This window comes from Aspergillus oryzae, chromosome 4 (genome assembly GCF_000184455.2).
Source record: "Aspergillus oryzae RIB40 DNA, chromosome 4".
Classification (NCBI taxonomy): Eukaryota; Fungi; Ascomycota; class Eurotiomycetes; order Eurotiales; family Aspergillaceae; genus Aspergillus; species Aspergillus oryzae.
Window position 1 is genome coordinate 2,418,215 of NC_036438.1, and position 17,647 is coordinate 2,435,861.

The 17,647-nt window shown below is 49.5% G+C and overlaps 5 protein-coding genes across 5 annotated transcripts; 2 read left to right on the forward strand and 3 right to left on the reverse strand.

Annotated features, from left to right (window-relative positions):
* Positions 1-341: 341 nt before the first annotated feature.
* Positions 342-1,478, reverse strand: AO090012000939 (maleylacetate reductase; the record flags this gene model as incomplete). The annotated part of the gene is made up of 2 exons (XM_023236696.1): positions 342-889; positions 953-1,478. 2 exons carry the CDS (start codon positions 1,476-1,478, stop codon positions 342-344), a joined length of 1,074 nt encoding a protein of 357 aa, XP_023091598.1.
* Positions 1,479-2,153: 675 nt separating this feature from the next.
* On the reverse strand, positions 2,154-3,498 carry AO090012000940 (uncharacterized protein; the record flags this gene model as incomplete). The annotated part of the gene is made up of 2 exons (XM_001727828.3): positions 2,154-3,048; positions 3,140-3,498. 2 exons carry the CDS (start codon positions 3,496-3,498, stop codon positions 2,154-2,156), a joined length of 1,254 nt encoding a protein of 417 aa, XP_001727880.1.
* A 542-nt stretch (positions 3,499-4,040) lies between these two features.
* Positions 4,041-5,526, reverse strand: AO090012000941 (glycoside hydrolase family 7 protein; the record flags this gene model as incomplete). The annotated part of the gene is made up of 3 exons (XM_001727829.3): positions 4,041-4,805; positions 4,859-5,245; positions 5,311-5,526. The coding sequence occupies 3 exons, from the start codon at positions 5,524-5,526 to the stop codon at positions 4,041-4,043; spliced, it is 1,368 nt and encodes a 455-aa protein (XP_001727881.3).
* Positions 5,527-7,726: 2,200 nt separating this feature from the next.
* AO090012000942 (alpha/beta fold hydrolase) lies at positions 7,727-9,047 on the forward strand (the record flags this gene model as incomplete). Its single annotated transcript, XM_001727830.3, has 2 exons — positions 7,727-8,136; positions 8,225-9,047. 2 exons carry the CDS (start codon positions 7,727-7,729, stop codon positions 9,045-9,047), a joined length of 1,233 nt encoding a protein of 410 aa, XP_001727882.3.
* A 7,160-nt stretch (positions 9,048-16,207) lies between these two features.
* On the forward strand, positions 16,208-17,360 carry AO090012000943 (autophagy protein 5; the record flags this gene model as incomplete). Its single annotated transcript, XM_023236697.1, has 3 exons — positions 16,208-16,327; positions 16,394-16,838; positions 16,957-17,360. 3 exons carry the CDS (start codon positions 16,208-16,210, stop codon positions 17,358-17,360), a joined length of 969 nt encoding a protein of 322 aa, XP_023091599.1.
* Between the last annotated feature and the right edge of the window lie 287 nt (positions 17,361-17,647).

Below are 17,647 nucleotides of genomic sequence, written 5' to 3' on the forward strand. Positions count from 1 at the left end.
TTGCAATTGTTGTGGATTTTTTTTTTTTCGCGATTTTGGCAGAACAAGAAGTCCCCCACTTCACCCCGCCATTACTACTACTTAGTATTTCCGTACAAGAGCCAATCGCGCGGACACCAATTACTGATGTTGTATGCATGAAATGCGATGCTGTCTCCCTTTCATTCTCTACCTTTCTCATTCATAATATCTCTGTCCTAATGAAATGGAGAATCGATTATGTGTAAGGTAAGATTTTATTACTGCCAAAGACATGTATTTTTTATTATGTAGGTAGGTATGATCGCCTAGCTATCAGATATACATAAGATAGTAACGTGCTGCACAAAAGGCTCTCTGACCTACAAATCCGCCCGTGCTGGCTCCCCAGCCCAAACACGTCGAATCAATTCACGGATTGGTGCGCGCTCGATCTCCCGTGGATTCCAGTAGGGGTTGCTAACAGCAATATCGGCTGCCTTATCGATATCTTCCTCCTTCATGCCAAAGTCCTTAAGGCCTCGCTTGACTTGCAATTTAGACAACAAGGCGTTTAAACCCTGGACAGCATCACCATTGCTATCGGGAAGTGCTTCAGCCAGCTTCTTCATTGCCTCTGGAATCTTCGGCGCATTGTAAGAGATTGCATGGGGTAACACCGCTGTATGTGTCTCTGCATGAGGCAAGTTGAAACTGCCACCTAAAGTATGGCATAGTTTATGGTGGATAGACATACCCACACTACCAAGGCAGGTTCCGCAGAGCCAAGCTCCATACAGAGCCGACGCCCGGGCAGATTGTGATGTGGGATTCTCGACAATCTCAGGAAGGGCTGATGCTAGTGCCCGGGTACCCTCGGCGGCCATCAAGTTGATGACGGGGTTAGTATTGCGGGCATAGAGTGCTTCGACTAGTCGTATGATAACCGTTGAGCTTTCGACATCATATAATGGTCAGGTTCGTAAGGACTCACCGGCATGAGCGATAGCATTCACACCACTGGTAGCACTCATTGCTGGTGGCAGTGTCATAGTAAGGTCGACATCGTAAATGACAGTTCCAGGAAGGATTTTAGGATCCGAACGTGTCTTCTTCAAACCATCGGCCGTCTCACCCAAGATAGGAGTCATTTCACTTCCCGCATAGGTGGTTGGAATGCAAATGTGAGGCAAGCCCGTACGGATGCTGATGGCTTTCCCCAGCCCGATGGTGCTTCCACCGCCGATAGAGATGACCAAATCAGCATTTTGAGACTTCGCATACTCGAGAGCCTTTTCTGTAATGTGTGTAGGAGTGTGCATCGTAGCCTCATTAAAGATACCGGCTACCTTCCCCTTTAGGACATCCTTGACCATCTCCGCTTGGCTGACCTGCTGTGGTGTCGACAACACCAGTGGAGCCTTCAGATTGAGTCTGGAGATCTCATCGGGCAGTTTCTGGAGAGTACCACTGCCGAAGACGACTCGTCCAGGGTTCGCATTATATTCGAATGCATCCATGTTAAGAGCTTGTTCTGTCGTTGTGACGTTGGAAGAAGATGGAAGTCACAGTGGGAACAGTCAATGCGAATCAAATTGGTTTATATCTAGGTTAGTGCTACTTGTGTAGGAACTGGCGGTCGACCGATATAAGTACCGAGACCTTATGTTTTAGACGAAGCTTTGATCATCATGAATAATCTCTCTGCCCCCCACACCCCACCAGTAGTGGGAAACGGTCCTGCAAACAACCGTCAGGCAAATGCCTTTGCCGTGGGTCCTCTTCGCGGGGGTCCTGATTTCTCGGCAGCTGCTGTTCTGATCGCTTCCCGGGAAGGCCGATTTATAAGAGAAGGACGGCGCAGTTCCTCACATCGGAAATCCCCCGTTCTGTAACAAAATTGACCAACGTCACAGGGTTAAAGAGGGCTAATTTGTTTCTAGGCTCAAAAGATCGAAATTGACGTCAGGTTCAATCATGTAGAGAATACTTGCCAATATTGACATATAATATCCAGGGTTAACCCGATTAAGTTACATACTATAAGATGCAAGGGTTCCGACCTTGCATCTCACCAATCTAAATGGTTTCTTCCCATAGACAAACTCCCCACGCTATGCATTCCTGCCGTGCCGTCTGTCCCCCGCAAGCCAATTCTCTTCGTGCAGGTACGAGTAGCAGTAAGAGCGACAGGATCAATCAAGATCATAGAACGCCATGACGTGTTGGCCGCCGCTGCGATCCTTGCCCTTGCCCTTCTTCCGTTTTCTCTTCGCTTCGTCGGCCCGCCGACGTTCTCCATCGCTATCGTCCGAGTCATCATTATCGTCGTCGTCGCTGTCTTCATCACTGTCTCCAAGCATGTGCTTTTCACCAGCGCTAGCGCCATTTGCCCCAGATCCGACTGCTTCATGCCAAACCTTGACCACCTGTCCACCACCACTGACCATACGTCCTTCCACATCAAATCCTAGACCGACAACTCCCTCCGTTTCATCGTGCGTGACCTCTGACACAACTTTGTTGGGGCCAATCCTGACGAACTTAACACCACCACTTCCGAGACCAACCGCGACCATCTTGCCCCGTCCGAGCTCATCAGGAACCATCGCGAGGGTTTCGAGAGACTCTCCTTCACCGCCGCTTCGCTGGACGTAGATGCGCTCGTCTTGATCGTCCCATGCACCCTTTTCCCAAAGGGTCAGGACCCCACTGGAGCCACCCACAATCACTTTCTCGCCGCGGCTTGTCCCGGTCGTGGCCAAGCCACCGACATACACGGAGCTGATCAATTCTTCTTCCTGGTCCTCACTGCGCACCATTACCCCGCGTCGTAGATCCGTCACGGCCAACGTAGTACCACCAGTTGATACCCATTGTTTGCTAAATCCCGAGGTACTAGTATCCGATGCAGGCAATGGGGTGATAGACGAGATGTAATCATCGTGAGGATGGTGTGACTGTTGTGGCCGGGCCGAGACGCGGGAAAACGGAAGGCGAAGGTCGTAGAGGTGTAGTGCGCTCGAGTCAGTAGCGAGAAGGAGGGTTTGGGGGGAAAGCGCATGAATGACGGTTGGGGCATCAACGGAGCTGCAGAACAAAAACAAATCAATAGAAGTCCTCCACTCGCCGATTGCCCCACGAAACTATATATATATTTAACAGCCATTATAGGACTCACCCATCTTTCTCCGGGGGAATTGCAATCTTGTTTTCTACCACACCGGTCTCTGCCTTTGCAGCTTTAACCAACCCATCTGTTCCAGCGGAGTACAACGATTCACCGTCAATTCCAAATGTTAAGCACCGACAACTGCCCTTATGTCTTCTCGTCCTCCACATCGTATCAATATGTCCTCGACCATTTCGCGATGAGGAAGTCGACGCCTGATCGTCGTCACTGTCCACTTCATCTGACGGAAGACGGAAGGTTTCAACATGACCGGAGGCAAGCCCAACGGAGACAATTGGCTCCTTAGGGTGTATAGCCTGGGCGAATAGATCCGCAGAAAGCGGTAATGTGCAGACTGTGTCAAACATGGCGATTCAATGAGGAAATAAGTGGTCACCAATTTTCCCTTTTTTTTTCCCTTCGGAGCTCTTGGATAAAGCTCGGATCGATCTCCCGCTGGAGAAAGTGCGGGCCGATGAATCTTCCGCAGGCGGTTCCACTTGTTAATTATATATTTCAAATGTAACCACGTTCCCGATCGACCATCTACCACTCCAAATACTGCTGCTACTTATTATGATTGGCGCTACAATGTTTCTAGCAATCTGAATAACAAATGTGGAATGAAAGACTCTGTCTCGTCAATTTGTCCTAATTGAATACAGACGAAGAAAAGAACGCGAACCACAGAGAATGTCACAACAAATTCAAATCCGGTCGAACCCCCTGATTTTGCTCGGCAGAACCAAGGTAAAGAGAAATGAAAGCAGAGAGCAAAGTATAGACACATCTGTCCTTGTTAGGCCTCTATCCAGCACATCTTTTTCCCATGCTATGTACATGTTCTCGCTCAATGTTGCCGATGCCAAACCCAATAGGGCTAGCCTTGACTGCCCATAAATTCTGGCACTTAAGCTGGAGCGTCGAAAGTAGAGCCGATCGGTCCATACTTGATGTTAGAGTAGGTCACCGTGGCACTGCCGCTCTGCGACTCAACCTTCTCAGGGTCACCGGCGTGTGGCTCGCAGGTGCCACGAGCGACACCGGGGGCGGTTGCGTCAGCGTCTTCTGGGTAGCTGCTGTCCAGCCACATCATGCTGGAATGGTGGTCATCCCATATACTGAGGGTCAGAACCATGGAGGACAAGGCGTTGCCCATACCCTGGAGTCCCCCGTGCTGCGCGAAGATGTCGTCATCGCCGAATGCCTTCTTCTGGGCAGTGCAGAAGTCGGCGGTGATCGAGTTACCAGTGACACCGTCAACGTTCGATGCGGCATTGGCGATGACTTTACCGCCCTGCACGTAGAAGCGCTTGATCTCCGACAAGGCCCCAGAGTCGGTGCCATCAGCAGTAATGAATTGGGTTACCACCGTAACTGGGGAGGAAGAGTCAACCAGCTTGCTGGGGCCATAGAAAGACTCATTGCCCATGCGGTAAGCGTTGAAGTCACAACCATCAGGGTCGCAAGTTCCTGCATAACGTTCGCTGGAGTAAGTTCCTCCACAAGTATCGCCCTCACACATGGTCTGAGCGGTATCATCGCAAGGATGGGGTGTGTAGGCCGTAGAGATGCTGTTGGCTTCCCAGATATCCATCTCGGGGCAGCAGGAACCGTGGCCACCAACACCGGCATTCTTGTCGCTGTCGGAAGGCTCCCATCCTTCTACGTTGGCCTGATATCTAATGTTACTATCTTTGGTCGAAAATATTAAGGCGGACTTCTTACCTGGCCGTTAATAAACTTCAAGTCTCGCGGGCATTGTGAATCACAGTAGCCAGTTCCATACTTGGCACCAGCCTTGTTGGTTGAGTACTTCGCGACACCACCGTCGGCATCCATAGAGACGAAGTAAACGGCACCGTTCAAGCCACAAGGAAGCTTAGAAGCGTCAACATCAAAAGTGAACTCGTTGTTCAAGAGATTGAATGTCTGGTATGACTCGTCGTCGTCTGCCATCAGGTACAGGCGAGAGCCGATATTGGCACCAGTGACAAACTGGAGGGTCAGGGCATCGCCGCTGGTGGTAACACCGTAAGTCCCTTCGTAATCAGCTCCATCCAGAGCGCAGTTCGAAGCACAGGATTCGTTATCAGGGCAGAGGGTGGCATCCCACTTCAAGTTGATTCAGTCAGTCAGGTGTACATGTTCTTTGGATAGATGCGTGGATGAAAACTTACAGTGTTGCCAGTGTAACAGTTAGTGGAGCCATCAACGGAGTGCAACCAACGCCAGTTGGAATCAAGCACAACAGAGCCTTTCTGCTCGGTGCAAGTGCCACCAGCAGCACACTTTTGCCAGGTCAAGGAAGGGTGGGTTTCCGCCGTCAAAGTTCCAGCCTGCTGGGCCTGGACGGCAGTCCAAAAGGCGGAGAAGAGAAGTGCACGTTGATGCATTGCGAATGCTCTATAGAAAGAGAGAATAGATTGAACTGATTGCTATTGTTGCCTGTCCTGCGATGATATTCTGACCTTGAGTAGGAGGCGTCCGGTCTTTATATAACCTGTCTGCCTTCGGAATTACGAGAGAAACACCCCGGTGTTCATTTCGGAAAAATTCCTGTACGAAGCCCTATCCATACCAGCCGGTGCAACGGACCGTGAAGCCGCTGAAATGACCGTTTCATAGAGATTGAGGAAGCCATACAGGAACCGCCGGGATCACATGAGCATAATGCTGTTGAGGTATAGCCAAGAGTGGATCCTAGAGCGTTCATGACATATGCGTAGTGAAAACTTGAGGAGTGTTGGCGCATAAGGGCTGCAGTTGGTCTGAGATGGTAACGGAGTATGCTCCGAAATAATGCATTAAGCGCTATCCTCAACAGCTCCGGTTAGAGAATTACAGTGAGGGGGAAGAACCATGGCCCTTGCTAATTTCGAAGACTGTCAGCAGGGTGAGGAGATATGCTACATGCTTGTTGGGTCGGCCTTCCGATCGAAAGAGACTAACAAGGACTATACACGGAGGTATATTCTACTACCAAAAGCTCGAGTTGATCAGGAGCCCAGTGAGGACGTATGAAACTGGTGCCATATTCCAAACAGACGTCCTGCTCGGGTGAATGTCTTCTTCACGACTTGTCGCCCCGGCTTGTCCGGCCAATTCTTCCATTGCCGGAGACTAGGCATTTGTGGCAATCTCAACCCGGGTGTAGTACACAGATCGAATCTTAGTTCTAGTCCTTGTTTGGGAAGTCGATCGGCAAGACGAAACTCCCTATAGCTGTGGGTAAGGACGAGGTGGTATGATGTGTACTGATTGGTCGCGATGCAGATTCTGAAGCATTGAGCGTTTAGATGAAGGAATGGCCCATCATTAAACGCTCTGGATAAACCCTGCCGATCGTCGGAATGCGGGGGAGAAGATCCATCAATGAAATCAAGCCTCGCGGCGCCCTTGACCTGTCGGCACTGTTGTTCGTGGAATTGTGGCTGCCAGATGGCGCCCGGGAACTTGGCATATCGTGGCTAATGTAACCGTTCACTCTATTCCAACCAATATCAAACCCTTCCGGCCATTTACGGTTTCGGCTCTGAGCGCTTCTGCTATTCTTCGACCAAGGCACAGTTGCAGAGTCTGGGTCTGGGAACAGCAGCCCTCCGTGCCGTTCTTGTAACTAGAACCTCTTGTGGTGCATAAGTCATATGCAGCTAGGATCTTCGGGAATTATCCGCGACAGTTATCCCTGTAGAAACCCATCCTCAGAGCAGTACGATTGTCTGACGCCCTCCTTCACACCCGGACATCTTTCGATACAGCTGATAGGATGTGGGGCTGGTACCTTGCAGATCGTTTCCCTATTGAATCCATACCTTTGCCTGATATCCTTCGGCAGCTGTCATATTAGAAGACTTCATATTTAGCCGGTATTCTGGCCCCAAATTGACCAGACGGAACTTTCGTCCGTATCACTCTGGTGACCACTAACTTGGTCATGGCCACCATCCTGTCGCTTCGACGGAGGAGAGAAGAAAATTGAAGGACCCTTGGTTGGGCTATTGTAGTTTCATTGTTGCTACTTTGATTCGAGATGCCCTGTTTCGGGGTATAATGGTCGAACTTGTCCACTCGCCTGGTTCTTTTCGCTCTACGTCTACGAATGGGCTTCAGCTCCTGCGGGCATTCCACTTGATTATCCCCTTTGAGTAGCCTGGCATCCTTCTGTCCGATCACCTGTATATCTCTAACAGGACCCCGGTAGTATATATTTGGAACCGCATAAGGCACAAGTCTAGCCTCTAGATCGTCAAGGAAGGTAGCCCGTGGAATGCTATGGTAGTGTTCTGCACAAGGCTGGTTTCTGTTCCTAGTATGTAAATGTAAACATGAGTGATAAAACGAGGGAGCCTCAGGCCGACGAACCTCGGCTTAACGGCAGCCCCACTGGATATCAATAATCAGACCCGAAAAGGAAAGATGCAGCCGAGACGGACCGTCGGCACTTCTCTTCATTCTTCCTTCACTTCCACCTACAGTCTTTCTTACTGCATTCATTTGTTGAGCACAGATTGATTTCTCTATTGGTTGATATCATAGACCGAAATTAGAAAAATACACTTAGACATAGAGGGTAAAAGGAACCTTGCTTGCATCATGGCATGGTATAGCCAGACTGTTGACATTCTTCGCGATTCGGTTGCGAACCACCACGCCCAACTTCCCGTGCTCGCTGCGACAGGGGCGGCCTCGTTGACTGTGGGGCTCCTCTTGCGCTCGCTTCTCACCGATAAGCATCCGCAAGGTTCTGTACTCCATTGCCCCCGAGCTATAGTCTCGTCCTCCGCGTCAGAGGCAGAGAACGGTGAAATTCCTCTCCCAAACGATGTGCTCCCGGGGGCTCGTGATGTGCCGACTCCGTATGGATCGATGCGAGTATATGAATGGGGTCCAGTAGATGGACCGAAGGTCTTGTTCGTCCATGGTATCACCACGCCGTGTATTGCCCTCGGTGGAGTGGCGCATGCACTGGCAGATCAAGGATGTCGAGTTATGCTATTCGACTTGTAAGTAGCCTATCGGTCATAGCTCTGTCTGGACCTTGAAAGAAAGTTTTTCTTTGCTTCCTTTTCTTATCTAATACATGGCGACCAGGTTTGGAAGAGGGTACTCGGATTGCCCGTCCGATCTTCCTCAGGACGATCGACTCTTTGCGACCCAAATATTGCTTGCTTTGAGCACATCTTCAGTGTCGTGGACCGGAGCTGGTAGTGGTAAATTTAGCCTAGTTGGCTACTCATTAGGAGGAGGGATAGCAGCATCTTTTGCGTCGTTCTTTCCCCAGCTACTCTCTTCGCTGGTGTTGCTTGCCCCGGCGGGCTTGATACGTGACTCTCAGATCAGCTTTCAGTCACGGCTCCTTTATTCCCGCGGCCTCATTCCAGAACGTGTCTTGGGTTTCCTTGTCGGCCGTCGTCTCCGTGCGGGCCCACTAACCACGCCGAAACCCAAATCTCAAAAGATTAACGCCGCGGATGCATTGACCGAGGAACTTCCCTCGCAAGGAGGCGCCAACACTCAACTGTTGTCTCGAGCGTACCCGCATGTTACTGTGCCCGGAGCTGTTAAATGGCAAGTTAACTGTCACGCTGGCTTCGTTCATGCTTTCATGTCCAGCATGCAACACGGGCCGATCTTGCAGCAGCGCCAACGGGAATCATGGGAGCGCCTGGGTGAATATCTATCTGCGCAAAGCAAACTGTCGCCTGAAGAACAGCAGGATAACGGTCTCCCCAGTGACAAAGTAATTATTATGTGTGGCGAACATGACTCGGTTATTGTCAAGGACGAACTCGTCCCAGATGCTACTTCTGCTCTTCAGGGAAACGTGGAATTCAGATACTTTAATGCGGGACACGAGTTCCCCAGTACAAAATATGATGACGTCGCACGCGCCTTATTGGAAGTGTTACATTGAGAACTGTCTAACAGCTGGACTATATGACAGGAAAAACCCGTTCTTCCTCATCGAACTGAAGGACCTGTCGTTTGTCCCGGGTATGTGCCCTTTGTATCTTTCTGGGCGTCGGGCTGTGCTGTGATTGTCCAACCTAATAGACTTGTACATATGATGCCCTTTTGTGGCCGCTTTAGACCTCCATTTTTTGGTTATGCTTGGAATACAGAGTAGAGTTCCGTGTTCATTTTTTCAGGATTTCGTCTGTAGCGTCGAGTTGACTTGAGAGTCGTGATACATGATCAGACCGGTCTTGCATTCGCGCGCGAGCAAAGTAAGGTTCATCTGCAGCGGATGACTGGGAAAAACGATCGACCACGCAGTGGCTGCTTCCGTCCGGTACATGACTCAGATCTCCTGCACTGAGACCCTTGTTCATGCCGTTCGTAACTCTGCTAGGAACACAGAAAGTCAGGACGATGGCCACATAAATGGACAAGGAGTCTTACTTGGCGTGTTGTTTGCTTCCCGAAGGCATTGTTGGCATAACTTGAGCTCAGCCTATGGTACCGGCGTGTACTGAGATAACTGGACAGTTGTGCAACGGCGTGCCCAATCGACTATTGTACCGTTTCGAGAGAAGATTGTTCGGACGTATATTTTGTTGATCGTCGCAATGGAGAGAAGTTCTGAGGGTGCAATCACGGATTTGAAGTGGTAGAAACTGCAGTCTTTCTATATATGTGGTTTGGTGGTGTTGCTAACCTTTGGGAATGTACTAGGGAAAAGCGTGGAAAGAGTGTAAGTTTATATACCTCCTCGAGGTATATATCGCGCAATTGCTTAAAAAGGGAGCCCGATGTTTGTGATACGAGAATAGAAAGAAGAAGCCTCTACGATAGCTTAGCTCGGAATCGACGAAAATGAGTCGATTGCGGGAGAGTGACGCAGAGATGGGGATCTTCGGCTTGACTGCATTTTTGGGCATCGTATCTCTAACCGTTCACTTGGAACAGTCCCGCTGATTATCTTCATTTACTTTGAGCGGAGAACCAAGCCTGTTTAGGTCCGCCACATGGTGAGATGGGGCTCTGCCCTGCATATGCTTTAGCAAGTCCACTTTCGAGAGACCCACCAAGACATTGCCATGGCGAAAACTACAAAATTAGTTTCACGGGCTCTAGACCCAGAAGAGGCTGGTTTGCCGATGATCATTTGGGAGGGGGAGGGGAGTAGAAACTGGGATATGAGGTCAGACTGGTGTCAGGTTAGATCCGGAATGGACATTCTGGGGAACCCATGACCGACAGGTAACAGGTGTCTCGGCCGCGGAGGAAGCGTTATCCTCCATCCTTTCGGTATGCAATTCGGGGTCCATGATGGCTAAGCGAACTATGGGGTAAGGAAGGTCTTCAGGATGAACGCCGAAGTGTCGTCACCGGATGGGTGAACTGCGAAAGAAGGGGCACAACGCTGAAACACCGACATCAGATCAGGACTCGGCAATCAAGATGGAAAGCTTCGTCACGAGTCTAGACCGAGATCAGAACCTGGTCACGTACGAAGGGAAGGGGGTCAGCAACGAACCGTTTGAAGCTTGGACTAAGATCGAACGGACGTGGGCCAAACGTGGTTGATTGCTCCAGAGGACTGGTCATGGACATGCACTGCCACAGCTGATACCTGTCGGTCTCTGTGCCCACTTAGTGCACTGAATCCTTTGATGCTGTTTCGGGTGAGGATCGCCAAGGACACGCTTCCAACGTGCCGATGCTTTTCCGACTTGAACATACATTGGCAATAATGCGCAGACAGCGTTACTCGCAGACCGTTATGGCTCCGCTACGGAAATTCCCTTATGCAGTACGCAGTAGGTCTATCTATCTTAATCACTCTCGAAGAATGCGCGAGTCCCATGCCAAGGAACAATTTTTCCATTTGCGAGATTGCGACCGCAAATGTCAGGATACTCGACTTCCTCACTGTGCAAGGGTCATTGCCCTTTTTTTTTTGCCCTTTTTAATTTGTTTTTCTTTTGATTTTCTCTTTTCCTCGTTTCCATCTGATTGCTTCCCTCCTTCTGAAAAAGGCTAAGTCATGAACATGGGATAAGATATCGATCACCCGTTTAATCGTACATCTCTCACATATTTTGGTTGTCACAGACCTTGTTCTGCTTAGTTGACGACGTGATTTGAGCAATGGTCCTTTAATCAAACGACGAGCCTTCTAATTGCTGGAAAGACTTCTAAGTTACGCCTCGTTCGCGTTGCGGGTTTGCCTGCAGAAGTCGGGAGCTCTACACGTCGAAAGGGGCGTTTCTCATGCCAGGGTAACCGAAATTGAGATGGTCCTGAAAAAGCAAATCTGTGATTTTTTTTTTCCTTCCAAATTTGGTACCAACTACGAGGGGATGCTCAGTAAGTATGCCATTAGTATGGGACTTCTTAGCGGGCAATCGATAGATGATCCGCGGAGCTAACCTACTAGCCTACCCCTTAGCATAAATGGCTTACCACAAAGTCGGGTACGTGATCTCGCTCTGATCACGTAGCCGAAAACATCCTGGGCCAAGACACAAGCGCAGCATACGAAAAGGGGTACATTGATCCGACTCGCTTGGTCTTTTGCTAAGCGATTACCCCCCATAGTTCAATCTAATGCATGTGTCATACCATGCCATGTTTTGTGCGCCGGGTAGAAAAGGTTCGTGGCAGTGTTTTAGCCTCCCTGAACGAATAAAGGTGCTTTTCGCGAGGGAAGGACGCGTTCAGGCATCTTGTTTCCCAAAATAAATACTCACTTCTGAGATGGGATTGGTCGGATATGTTAGGGGGTCCCTGGCCAGTGATATCAATTATTTTAATTGTTATCGACACGGGCGTGCATAGTCCCGCGTTCCAACATGCAAGGTACGCGCTTGGCCCGAGCTGCGCCAATCCAGCAACCTTATCTTCCCCAGTTGAGCATGAGCTGGTGTTGCCTGCAATGATCAATCAGGTCCCGCAAGGCTCTGTCCAGGAACTCGATCTGCAACCCTGCATAAGCGTTCGCTTTGTTATGTACGTACGGTGTAGCCGCTGGTATGGAGTTGAAGGGAGCGCCTGCAGGTCCGATCACGGATCTGATAGATCTCGTTGCAGCAACCGAATAGCCATTACATGCAATTCTTTGCTTCAACAGATGTCTGCACATCTTTCTTTTCTGACGACCAAGTACGCCATGCCGCGTGGTATCCCTGGCCAAGAACTCAAGAGCACAACGTCTCGAACCGAGCCGAGTTATGGCGGCTGCAAGTATTCCGAGTTTAAACATGATTCACGGAAGCAAGGGATAAACCGTCAGCTCCGCTGTCACAAAATATGTCCGTTCAAAGCTACTCTCGTAGTATTCTTGCACTAATGAGGAGAATCTGGCGGCCGCAACCGAAAGGGAATGTATTGGGGCCGCTGATCTTGCCTGAGCGAGAGAAGCGATGTCGTTATGAAACATCTTACTGAATTCCGGAGAATTAAGCTCCTTTTTTTATTATTATTTTTTCTTCTCTCCTCTCTCGGGGCTTCCCGTTGGCGTTGCACACCGTTCCTTGTTCTCACCCCCTTTCTACAAAGGAGGGAAAAAGAGAAAAAAAAGGTTAGGGTGATAACCGATGATGAAACAGCCGCCAGATGTTTATTCAACTTGACGACAAGAGGCGCCTGTGAGGTGACGACAGCAGCTGATGAGGCCTTAATTTGGCGAGCATTTCACAAAATTAACCATCGGCAACTGCCGACAACTCCACTACCTTACTAGTGATCTGTTTATGATCGCTCACAGGGTTGCTAGTCTCACTCGGCGATTCGCATAGTCGGTCTCTCGGCATCCTAGCCAAGGGTTTTCCATGAATCGCTCTTACCAAGCGCGGAAAGAGTAGATTCCGGTCAGCGGACGCAGGCACTTGAGGTACTTCCCAAAGAAAGGACTAGATGGTGCAAGTGGGACGTTGAAGTCTGCAAGGAAAAGGGCTACGAGTCACTATATGCGCATCTCTCACGCGGTCACACCGGACCGGTGGCATACGCTATGCTACATCATGTTGTCTATTGGTAGGTTTGAGCAGCTAGATTTCGCGTGTCCATCGCACTCGGCCTAGCCTTACTTTTAGCTTGTTTTCTTTCTTTTCTTTTTTTTTTTTTTTCCCTTTCTCCCCCCTCCCTTGTTTATCTTTCGCTAATGCATGTCTAAAAACGATCTTATGACCCAGCCTTAGATGTTCTAGTCTGGTATGCAACACACTCACGGCTCTACAAGGCAGAGATAGGGCAATCTCTCTTGATGTCATATGCCTTTGCTAGCACCCTTGGAAGGGATGAGAGACGAGGGTGGTGCTCACCGAGGCCATGAAACAAATGGAAATGCCCTCGTGGAAGCACGAATCCAGACTAGGCAGCGTTTATCCTTCCAATGTCCGTTTTTAGTATACGAGACGACAGCCATATCCAATGACGAGAGTCCACCCCACGTTTCACACCCCATGCTCCAGTGGGCCTGCGCCACTAATTTAAGTCGCTGACATTGGAATCTTGTTAACTTTATTCACCAGCGGCCCAACGCATATGGGGACCAATGATGGCACAAAGTGATTGGGGATGACTAGATGACCATGCGAAACCTTTTACACCTTTCCTAGTTGCACCTGGCGGAAAACCGGAAAGCCCTTGTCGGACTCGGCCAAGGATGCAGTCATGTAGCCAAACTCATCTTGTGCTACCCTCGCACATGATAGGAATAGGTCCAGAATTAGTGACTGTGATTTTAGCAAACGTCTGGAGCTGTTGATGCGGCACGTTGCACAATTAGCACATTCTTGAGCAAAATTGATACCCGCTGCTACCGCCATAGCCAACTGGCTTTGCAATTGCTTCTCTGAGGTCAGACGGCCTTCTTGCATACCAGGTGCAGGGGTTTTACTTCTTCACATTGGTAGACAAAAATAGGCTGGTCATGTTCGAGTGAGGCTTGGCCGCCGTCTGTTGGGTTCTCTCTGTGGAGGACTGATATTTTTGAGTGGTAGGGAAGAGCTGCAAGCGAAACTCAAATCAATCACGATCTTGGTAGGTTTCCGGACGCTGAGCGGGAGAATGGCAAGGAACTTCCAATATCGTGTCACCTGCTCTTTGGGTGAAATTCATTACTTGTATAGAGAACTTAATGGGTACTCATAATGCTATTGCCAGAGCCTACTTGCTCAAGGGAAGAGAGTCCACTGTGTGCCTGCTAGATGGGAGAGCAACACCATGTGGCTTTCGTGAAACCCTCGTTCATAGTGAGAGTACTTATAACATGCCAACAAAATATCCTTGCCTTCAACTTCGAGCATCTTGGAGTGAATGTGTATTCTATCATCAGTGAAGGAAATGCTAGTATCAACTAGAACGCGACCCGGTGCTTCAGTATTCTGGACCCTGGTAATGAGTCTGATGGAATAGGACAGATACGCAGGGAGATACACCGCTCCAATACTAGAGTACGAGGGATTTGCACTGGTGCTGATCATCTTATTGATGTGAAAGACTTGCCTCAAGGCAAACAGCTAGGCAACCATGATGGGTCTGACGACACCCATCGGATCAACGGATGAACCTGCATTGTTACCGTCCAGGTTAAAGATTACTCAGGCGATGACCAAGCTTGCAGCGTTTACATAATAGTTTCCCACCCGGGCAATGACCCCAAGCCAGGGTTTCGCCAGGTCATTGATATGCAAGTTGTTGGAACTGGTTGTTCATATTGCTCGGGGCACAGGCACCGTCTGCAAGTGTGTGATATCACTTCACAGTTACACGATACGCCACGACGAGAGACGATGACATTTAGACGCCAGCCGTACTGTTCTTAGAGGCCGAGAAAACAGGTTCGGTTTCAGGTGGGAGAACGATACTGCCAACCACCTGGCAGTGATCAGGGCACTGTTTCTTGTCGATCTCTCCAATCCGTGCTTATACCGTCTTTGCACCTTGTCTACTTTCAACCATGGCTGGGTACAATCTACTTCCGTTGGCGAAAGGAACAGGGCCAGATCCCCGGCTGCGGTCACTGTGAGCTATGGTCAGTTGATGCCTCGACCATTCAACCAGCAGTTTTCAATTAGTTCATAGTTTATGATGCTTTCATGGACGGACTGGCAGAGTGAAAGACAAGTAGAAAATACTATTGCATGTAGATCCTAGTGGTTCTAGGGCGAGGGTAAGCCATTGTAGCCTGCCAGCTGTTGTTGATGTTCGGCTGGATGGCGATCAAACGTCCCTTCTCGAATGATCTTTGAAGCCCCCCTCAGGGTGCATTTGGGGTTGCCTGAAACTAGCAATCTCGTAGGCAGACAAGTTCAGCTCACTGGTACTGAACTAGTTCAAGGCTAATGGGATCACCGGGAGATTGCGACCTGCGATTGGAACACTTTTAGTTTGTATTAGTCGATCCTACCGTGAAAATAGCATCATTCACGATATTGCTAGTTTATTGAAAACGATTTTAGCCCTGCGAGCTTTGAATGAGTCCTTTAAGTGTCACTGTAAGCAAAACCAGGCAATTGGTGGTCTAGTAGACGCAGATCAATAAGACATATGGGGTCACCAACTGTGTTACTGAGAAATACCCAGCTGAGCTTACGCTGAGACTGTCGCTGTTACAGGCTGGCATAGGATGAACATTTCCACGATGCTTCATCTCCCTAAAGCTGCAGAGTGGATTCACTTCTACGCCTTTGAAGTTATATTGTAAACAGGGTTGCCTCAGGCCAACGTCACGTGTCATCCCAATCGGGCAACTTTCCGTCTCTCTAAACATTTGGACTTGCATTTCTGCATCAGCCTCACCTTTCACATTCATAGTGTGGTTCCTCTTCTTTAGCTTGACAAACACTAGCATATACTCACATCACGACCTACTTCCTCTACATAGACAGTACGCAACGCGTTGACGGACGTGACCCCTCAACCATGTTGAACTGATAGTGGGGAAGGGACAACATTTCGAAGTCTCAGCTGTAACGTGTAGTTAATCGAGGTCGCGGACTGTCCTCATAATCCAAAACTTAAGTTGTGCTGTCCAAGACCATGTATAAAGGATATTGAGCAACATGCTAACCTCCCGTAGTAGACAAGCAAGCTTAAACTGCTACCATCGAACAACTGGCAAAGATGGAAACGCAAGCAACTCTCAACAGTATTCAGAAGGCCGTATGGGACGGCAGACTTCCCTTACAGATTAGACTTGCTCCATCAGAAAGTCGCATATACGACCAGACTGATCCGTATCTTGTAATTATTCTCTACCCTCTATATCTATAATGGTCAACTCCTCGGGGCAATGTTAATACGGCCTAGATCTCTTATCCCCGAATTTCATATCTGCCATCCCTCTTACCCAGATTAAGGGCCTTCTTCGCATCTTCTCTCATCGACCCCAGTTCCAATGCTCATGATGGATGGTTCTCCTTCGAAGGCGTCCCGCTTAAATGGCATCTCCCTATCGGTCTGCTATATGACCTCTATGCGGGCGCTGACCCAGCGTCCAAGGGGACGGCCGAGTCAGAAGACGCAGGCTGGGACATCGATGACCAAGACAATCCATTACCATGGCGTCTCGTCGTGCATTTCAGCGACTGGCCAGATGAGGAACTGGTCCGACTAGACGCAGAGGGGATGGTCATGAACGATGCGTTCATCAACAGCGTCAAAGAAGCGGATTTCCTGCGAAACGGGACCGCAAAGGGCATCATGAGTCTCTCCAAGGAGGATTCATCTGGGTTATGGAAGTCTGTACAGAATGGTACGATCACCCTCTCACCCCCTTCATCTCTCAGTCCCTCGTTCCCCCGTCCCGTCCCGTCCCGTCCCATCTCATGGCTATATCAATTGTCCGGGAAACAACAGCTAAACAAAGACAGTGGAACTCTCCTCTTTTCAACGAATTTCGAATATCCTCCTTCCCCCTCTCAATCAGCCGTTCCGTAACATCCCTATTCGCATATTCCTCCCCCTCCCTCCTGACTCTGGCTCCCCTTCTCTCAAAATAGTTCAGTCCCCCGTCCCGCCGCTGATCCCTCCCTCCAGCGTGGCGGCTAGCCAATTGGCCCTTTCACGAAGTAGTATCACACCGCAGACGCAGACGATAGGTTCGGCTTTGCATTCGCTCCTACCGAACCTGTTTCCTAGTCGGAGGACGCCTGTGTTAGCGAAGCCCGTGCTCCATGGTGCCGCTGTGCCTATGTCAGCACCAGTCGAAGAGCTAGTCAGGAGTTCGGCGTACGGAGATGGTTGGTTGTATGTCGTTATACGGATGATGGGATGATTGGTTGCTATCCATGTATATACTAGATCCCCGGGATGGTTTTAGGATTATGAACTGTGGTCTAGTAGCCTTGGTTTTCGAAGAGCGACTGATTTGAATTTTATGATATTATCCCAAATTACTATATAGCCATGTAGTCGCCAGGATGGTTCCGTCCATATTATACATCAGAACCTTATAAAATGCAATCATGGGCCTTCGACCCGTACATTCACACAGTTCTTCTCGTTCGCTTCTAGACCCTTCTCAGTTGACGTCTCCCCAACAGCAAGAAGAGGCTGATCGCG